General features: G+C 36.2%; 1 protein-coding gene across 1 annotated transcript in view; it reads right to left on the bottom strand.

The window, feature by feature from the left end:
• Positions 1–8,553, bottom strand: part of SLC6A15 (solute carrier family 6 member 15) — a 58,757-nt gene that overhangs the window by 11,611 nt on the left and 38,593 nt on the right. Inside the window, exons 6-8 of the mRNA XM_008051981.1 lie at positions 5,184–5,294; positions 1,787–2,028; positions 1,312–1,504 (exon numbers count right to left, since the gene is read on the bottom strand). Of these exons, the coding sequence (XP_008050172.1) occupies positions 1,312–1,504; positions 1,787–2,028; positions 5,184–5,294 (546 nt within the window). The remainder of the gene's footprint in view (positions 1–1,311; positions 1,505–1,786; positions 2,029–5,183; positions 5,295–8,553) is intronic.

The following is an 8,553-nucleotide window of genomic DNA, read 5'->3' as shown; positions in this document are numbered from 1 at the left end:
GGCTGCGGTGGCCGGGAGCGGCCACTGCACTCCAGTCTGGGCGACAGAGTGCGACTCCAACTCAAAAAATAAATAAATAAATAATTTAATGCCAGGTGTGGTGGCTCATGCTTGCAATCCTAGCACTTTGGGATATGGAGGGAAGAGGATTGCCTAAGTCCAGGGGTTCAAGACCAGCCTGGGCAACTTGGCAAGACTTCATCTCTACAATAAGTCAAAAAATTAGCCAGGCATGGTGATGCATGCCTGTGGTTCCAGCTTCTTGGAAGGGTGAGGGAGAAGGATTGCCTGAGTCCAGCAGGTTAAGGCTGTGGTGGCCTTGAGTATGCCACTGCACTCCAGCCTAGGCAACAGAATGAGAGTCCTACCCCCCAAAAATTGATATTTATAAAATTCAAAGTTGTTTTTTTTTTTTGAGTTGGAGTCTCACTCTGTTGCCCAGACTGGAGTGCAGTGGCTGCTCCCGGCCACCGCAGCCTCGACCTGCTGGGCTCCGGGGATTCTTCTGCCTCAGTCTTCCAAGTAGCTGGAACTACAGGTGCACGCTACCACGCCCAGCTAATTTTTTGATTTTATTGTAGAGATGAGGTCTCGCCAGGTGCCCAGGTGGGTCTCGAACCCGCGGGCTCAGGCAATCCACTCACTTCGGCCTCCCAAAGCGCAGGATTACAGGCTGAGCTGCAGAGCCTGGCCGAAATTCAATGTTTTTATACTAATGATGACTTTAACCATAATTTTCTTCACATGATTCTTTTTTGTTTAGGCTTAAGTATAGTTAGCTATCTTAAAGCAAATGATTAATGGCTAATTCCTCCATTATGCTTTTCTGATGACAATACAGGAGATTGTAGTTATAAGGACATTTATTCATATTTACCTATTTCTTGTTTAATAAAATATATGACAATAGTTAAGAAAAAAGACTTCATAGTGACATGTTGAACATGACTATTAAAATGGCAATTTCAAATATCCATGCATCAATCACAAAGCAATGCATACATAAATTAGAGTATTAATTTAAATTCTGAATATTATACCAAGAAGAGTATTAGACTAATAATCTTTCTTTGATGAAAATCACCTTATTTCTATTTCTATTTTAAGTTATTGTGGCTTAGTCAATGAAATTGCTTTTTAAATAAAGCAAATCTTGATTATTTAAGAAGGCATATTCTCTGAAATGAAGCAGGTATTTGAAACAGTTTAATCTTTCCCTGGCATTTTAAGGTCATTTTCCTGAAAGATGTCTGGAAAATGCATACTTCAACTGAGTGATCATCATTTACTGCTCAAACATGGCTTACTAACTTTATTTAGCTCATCTTCAATTTGACAGGAATTGAGATGAAGAGCAGGAAACTCTTCTTCCTTCACTTTTTGAATGATGTCATAAACTAAATGATAATCTTCTTCAGTAACAGCCGAAAGGTTAATATGATGGGGAATAATATCCTGACTAATGTTTCCCATTTTCAAAAATTTTATGATCATCTCTGAATTTCTGAAAAACATAACAACATACAGATGAGCACTTAAGATACAATACAATGTATTTGTATACAAATAGGCTATCACAAGCTAATGAATATGGAATGTCCCCAGCATGAAGAAATGATGTTTGAGGTGATGACCATCCCAATTACCCAGATTTGATCTTTACATATTGTATGCTTGTATCAAAATATTACATGTACCACAGAAATGTGGAAAGCTATTGTGTTTCTATAAAAATTAAAAATAACAAAATAAATAATAAGAAGCTAATGGAAAGTAATATCCATACTGTGCAATGCATTTCTCATTTATGACATTTGCTTTGAATCCTAGAACTGCAAACACCACCAGTGTTGCCAGGACAGAAGTGAAAAAATTGATGAAGGACACCAGGACAGCATCAAAGTGGCAGTTGTTGTCTCTCTTGTTGTAGCTTGAAAAGGCAATGACACCACCAAATCCCAGACCTAAGGCAAAGAACACCTGAGTCGCAGCTTCTCTCCAGACCTTGGGTTCCAGCATTATTTCAAGCTGTTTAAAAATAAACACAATGAAAGTCAGCTAGAAAATAATGTTTCAGAATAATTAACTAATATGAAATTACTTCTATTGTTTAACTATATTACCACAATATTTATGCATCCAAAGAATATTTAAATCTGAGATAAGATCTGTTCTTAAGGAGAAATAGACTTTTACTAAGGAAGGGAACAATGAATACGAATGAGAAAGAGTATCAAGGCTTCTCATGGAAGTTTTACTTACATTAAGATTTTCTTATATAAGATTTTTTTTACTCATTTAAGACAAACATCAAAGGACTGTATGAAGGAAAATTGATCATCTTTAATTATTTCCCATATTTTTGCTTTCCTAAGCAAAATAAATTACTCATAAAAGTTAAATAATTACTAATACTCTCAGTTTTGTGTTTTCTAGTGTTAAACTAATGGTTAAAGCATATAACAATTATAAACTCGGTACAGTTAAACTATTTGTATTTTGCATATTCACATTTGTATTATTCATTAATTTAAAAACTTACTAGAAGTCTCTTATTTGAAAATAGAAGAAATTCAACTAAATTATCTATAAGACATCCTTTCAGATCCAAAGTTCCAGTGCTCTGAATGTGTGCTGGGCAGACTTCAAGTAATTGTGCTTTACTTCTTAGATAATTATCATTATATACAATCTAAACTTTTGAATGAAATGATTACGATTAGCCATAACGGACACAGCCCTCAATAACCAGTTAAAGTTCAATTTCAGTAACAACAGCATTTAAACTGGCATTTTATCATTTTTTACTATTGCAATGAAATTGACTTTATTGAGAGAAACATCAAAAGTGGCTAAGCACACAAGTTCCACAAAGTTTCAGATGATTCTCATTTAATAATTTAAAAATAGTGTAACTGACGGCAAATGGCATATTGTCTATATATGTGAACTAGAATGACAGACATACTGATAAGCACTTTATAAGGCTTTACTCATTTAATCATCACAACAGCTCATGAAGTTTTCACTGCTATTATCTGAGTCTTAGAAAGATTAAGTTAACTTGCCTACAGTTATACAGGAGTTCTGAGGTAGAGATGAACTCTGAACACAGGTAGATTCCAAAATCTGTGTTTTCTCAAACATTAGGATTTATTTTTAGTTAATTTTAATTATTATTGAGATCTATAAAATATGTTTATGAAGCATAATCATGATTGTCTTTATAATTTATGAGCAATTAACTAAGATAAGCATAGTTTATTCACCGTTGCCACATTGCTATTGTATGATTAACGGCTATCGCTAAAATACACTCACTGCCCTATCTCCAATTTATCCACTAGATGGCAGAGGACACCTATTTACTACAGCCATTATTCAGACTACTTCTAATTTCTGTGCTAAACCCACATTCACTGTTTCAGGAGTATTTGGTGTGTTTCAGTGCTTTCTCCCCTACATGAAAAATGTAAGGAAAAAAGTAAGTTACAACTGTTTCTCATTCTTATAATAATTATCACATCCTATGGTGACCCAATGCAACATCTTATCAACAGTTAAAAAAAAAGTTAATTAAAGAAAAATTAGCTGAAGAAAAACTTTACATTTTAATAGTAAGTCCTAGTCCAGGTCAAAAATGTTCATTTATGCTGCAGTTTTAAATACTGAAGCCTTATAAATTATTATATCAAAAAATTTAAATTCTAAAATATTTCATTAAATCAAGTGTGTAGAATTGTGTCACAGGCCAATATAGAAAAATAATATATTGCAGAAATTCACACAGAATGTGGTTATCTTGAACCCACAAAACATGTCTTTCAACATTGTAAGTATAAATATTTTTGGTCATTAAGTACAGCCCATTTGAAGTAGATTTAATTTATAACGTGGTTGAAATGTACAAATCTTAACTAGTTATTCACTGAGAAGTTCCATCAACTCTAAATATTCAACAAGACTTTTGAACTAGCAAAGAAAACCAGACACTAATGTCAGCATTTTTGCTTCTACAGAATGAATACCAGCTCAGAACCAGACACACAAAGAACACAGCTTCTTTTACGGGGCATCAAGGCAGCTGCCAGGAGTGACAAAGAATTCCAGAGAAACTAATCCCTTCTGCCCAGATCTCACAGCACGATGCTGGCTGTGCATCCATCCTTCAGATAACTTCCAATTTCTGAACTAATTTTGCAATTGCGGCTCCATAGGATTGTATTTGTATGCCTGTCTATACAGTATTAGCAAACTAACAGTGAAGGGCAACTTCATTTCAGTAAATAGCAAAAAATATATGCACTGCAAAACTTATTTTTGTTTCCTGCCAAATCAATATAACAAGTTATGATTAAATCCACAGTTATGATTTGTCAGGTTTACAGTGACCAGTGTTGAGTTCAGCTGCACTAAACTAAATGACAGAGTATAACTTCTGAGTCTTCAGTGAAGTCTAACGAGAAATTTTTCATGTATATGCAATTATAAAAAATACAGAACTTCCCAAAATGACTACTATATTATTTCAGAAGGTATAAAACCTCAAAACAACACTGATTTTGTCTGCGACAGTATTTGCAATACAGTAGGGTATTTAACCTGGGTCCATGGATTTTAGGTGATCTGTCAGCCTCCTGAGACACTAAGCCAGGGATCCTCAAACTTTTAAAACGGGGCCAGTTCACTCTCCCTCAGACCATTGGAGGGGCGGACTATAGTTTAAAAAGTTTGAGGACCTCTGCACTAAGCAAATTAATATGTTCTTTTTTTTTTTTTTTGACAAGAAGATTCTTTGGTTGGTTTTATAAAGGAGATCACAACACAGAAAGGTTAAGAATCACTGAAATAGAGGGGAAAGAGTAAATGAATATTGAGAAGTTCTAAAATTTAATCAGTGTAAAAATGAAAGTTAATTTATTATAAAAGAGGAATTTTTGAAGTGTGGATACTGATAGTTTTACTCTTAAACCAAAATGGGATATTTATGGAGATAGATGGATGTAATTATGTCTATATAAAAGCTCTGTATTTTCTAGGCTGATTAACATAACAACTACAATTTAAAAGTTTGATGTACACATGTTGGAACAATTAGCCCTTAACCGTAACAGTGGAAACATTTTAACAATAAATATAATGTTTTCATGATCATAAGCCTTAAGTAGAAATACAGTACCTACCTTAGGGGTGAACATGTGGCGGATACCATCAATTGAACCATTTAAAAGGAGTGCTCTGACTAGGAAGCATATAAGAACTACATATGGGAATAGAGAACTGAAATACATGATCTACAAGGAAAGAAAAATAAAAATAAGTAAGATGCTATGGCCACTTCATTTTTTTTTATAGCTAAGATTTTATGTGCTTTGTTCTATACTTTGACAGTCACTGTTCTTATGGCATGATTAATAATTCTAAAGTCATCTTTTAAGAAGGGTTTATTAGTCTGGATTCAGTCTTAAGATCCTATTTGAAATGTAATGAAAAATAAGGAAGCATATTTAATCTTCTTTGAAATAATCCATAGGAATGGTATAGTGCTGATCCTTTATAGGTCACAAAGCAAGCAATATTTAAGGCAGAAATGAGCAGACACTAACTCCTTAACAAATTCCCTTTTATTACGGAGCAAAAGAAAGTTCTTTTTATCCCTTTAACTGATGTTCCAATATGATTATGTAAACCTGTCAGCATAGAGAGTGGTCCTTCGCTAAGTCTCCTCCAGAACCTGAACAATGAAACATACAAAGGTTTTACCTTCTGCTTCAGCAATGTTGCCATTAAACATTTCAGTAAATATTTATCATAGAAAAGGAACGTGCTACCCAGATACTCCTTGCCTCCTTAACATCTTTCTGTGGAGACCTGATAGGTCTCTAAAATGTTTCAGGTCCAAAGGGAAACTTTTGAATTTCCCCCAAAAGCTGCTGCCACTCATCTTGAGTAAATGATCCCACCCTCCATCCAGTGGGTAAAGTCAAACATCTAGAAAGAAGGGTAGGCACAGTGGCTCATGTCTGTAATCCCAACACTTCAGAAGGCGGAGGTGAGAGGATTGCCTGAGCCCAGGGGTTCGAGATCAGCCTGGGCAATTTGGCGAGAAATTGTCTGTAAAATAAATTAAGAAAAATTTAGCTGGAGCTGGGCATGGTGGCGCACACCTGTGGTTCCAGCTACTTGGAAAACTGAGGTGGAAGGATTGCCTGAGCCCAGTCGACTGAGGCTGGATGGCCGTGAGCATGCCACTGCAGTCCAGCCTGGGCAACTCAAAAAAAAAAAATCTAGAAAGAGTCCTGGACAATTCATAATATTTTTCTAACTGGTTTTCTGGTTGCCACTCAGGTTATGTCATATACTGCTTAAAACACTCCAAGAATTTCTAATGCCATTGAAGTGAAAGGCTAATTCCTCTCTCTGGCCTAAAAAACTTACACTGGAGTGCCTGCCTGCCCACTGCACTCTAGCTGAGGCCGGCCCCTCAGACCCTTGCTACCTTGTGAGTCTACCAAGTCAGCCTTAGGGACAGAGCAAGCCCTCCTTCAAAGAGCCTCTTCTTTATCTGCAGGAGACTTGAACCCCTTTATATTTCAGTCTCATCTTCCTCTTCTCTCCCAGGTCTTTCCCAGTCACCTAAAATAGGGAGATGCCTTTTTCCATGCCCTCTCTCTCATCTGCCCCCTCACTCTACTCTGCTCACAAACTCTCAACAATATTACCTTGCTCTGTTTTGTTGACAGCACTTAGGCCTGTTGGAATTTGTTACGTGTTTTCTTGTTTATTTTTAGTGACTTCTACTGGACTACAAGCTTTAGAAGGACAAGGGCCTCTTCTCTCTTGTGCACTACCATGTTCCACATTCTAACAGAGTTGCTGGCACATAGTAGCTATATAACATGTAACTGTGGAAGGAAAGAATTGAAGTGTCGGAAGAATGGAGGAAAAACTGCCATAGTAGAAGATGACTCAGCATAAGGAAGAGATATTGAATCCAATAATAATTGCACATAAATAATACTTATAAACGTATAAGGCAATACAAAAATTTGCACTTTCTCTGACTCAAAAAAATTATTTTGAAACTTATGTGAAACATCCTAAGGAAAAGTGTAATATTATAAATAAAATCTCAACACACTTTAAAAAACAAAATTAAAAATATATATATTAATTTGTTGTGACAAATTTTCAACCAATTGTTTTAATTTTTTTATTAAATCTTTCACTCACACTTCTCAATTTATTCTTTTAGCCAGACTGTTTTCAGACAGAGTTCTTTTTTGTCTTCTGTCCACCTACTTTTAGCATGCATTACATTGTCAGTTACTTTGATCTTACTTGGATTAAAACTGTCCCCTGTATGATTCTTGTCACAAATAATGAGGCCAGCCAGAAGCATGGATTCTCTCTTGCAGAATATCTTTGTTTCTTTTTACCAAAAATCAAATTGGCTTTAAGTGACTTAAATGATTTCCATTCATTCCACTTATAATGAAAGTGAAAATGAAGATTACACATTAAAATAATCTGTATAGATTGTTTTCAATAAATACATATGTTTTAAAGTGTATATTTCTATCTCACTCTATATTTTATTTTTATATTTAATTTTTGTATTTTTAATATAACTACAAATTAGGTACAAAGGGAGAAAAAGAGTCTTCTTATGCTTACATTTTTCCAGGCTAAACAACTATAATCCATCCTGAACATGTCCTTTTTCCTCATGTCTCATAACCAACTGGTAACCAGACTCAACTAATTTCTACCACAGGAATCTCACAGCTGTCCCTGCTTCCATCCTCAGTCACATGTCACTCTTCATTATCACAATACTTTCCTGCTCATCTTGATTCCAAATTGGGCCAGCTTTCCTCTGCATCCCAGAAATCCATCCTCCACACTACTGCCAGATCTTTCTAACGATCTGGTCATGTCATTGAACTGCTAATGGACCTCAAATGTTCCACATGGTTTGTTAGGTAACAGTCCATCATTTTACCAGTGTCCACAGCTCCTTCAATATCTACAGTCAACTTACATTTCATGCCTCATCTTCTACAAGCTGCACAAATTCCATGTGAAAGTCATACAGGAGTATTCAACAGTCAATGGGCTTTGCATAAGTTGTTCTCTGTCTACAACATTCTTTCTCTGCTCTTTCTGGTGAACTCCTCTCCGATCATCAAACCCTAGTCAAAGGTTACCTTCTCTGCGAAGCTTTCTAAATCCAGGCTAGCCAGGCACAGTGGCTCACCCCAGTAATCTCAGCACTTTGAGAGGTGGAAGTGAGAAGATTGATTGCCTGAACTCAGGGGTTTGAGACCAGCCTGAGCAACATGGCGAGACCTCGTCTCTACAAAAAAACATAAAGTTAGCCAGGCAAGGTGGCACACGCCTGTGGTTCCAGCTACTTGGAAGACTAAGGCAGAAGGATTGCCTGAGCCCAGCAGGTCGAGGCTGCAGTGGCCGTGAGCGTGCCACTGCACTCCAGCCTGGGCGACAGAGTGAGACTCTGACTCAAATAAATAAATCAATAAATTCAAGTTA

Source organism: Carlito syrichta, unplaced genomic scaffold (genome assembly GCF_000164805.1).
Source record: "Carlito syrichta isolate Samal-C Ts95f unplaced genomic scaffold, Tarsius_syrichta-2.0.1 Scaffold249753, whole genome shotgun sequence".
Classification (NCBI taxonomy): Eukaryota; Metazoa; Chordata; class Mammalia; order Primates; family Tarsiidae; genus Carlito; species Carlito syrichta.
Note: the sequence above shows the minus strand (reverse complement) of the source record. Positions and strands in the feature narration are given on the sequence as shown.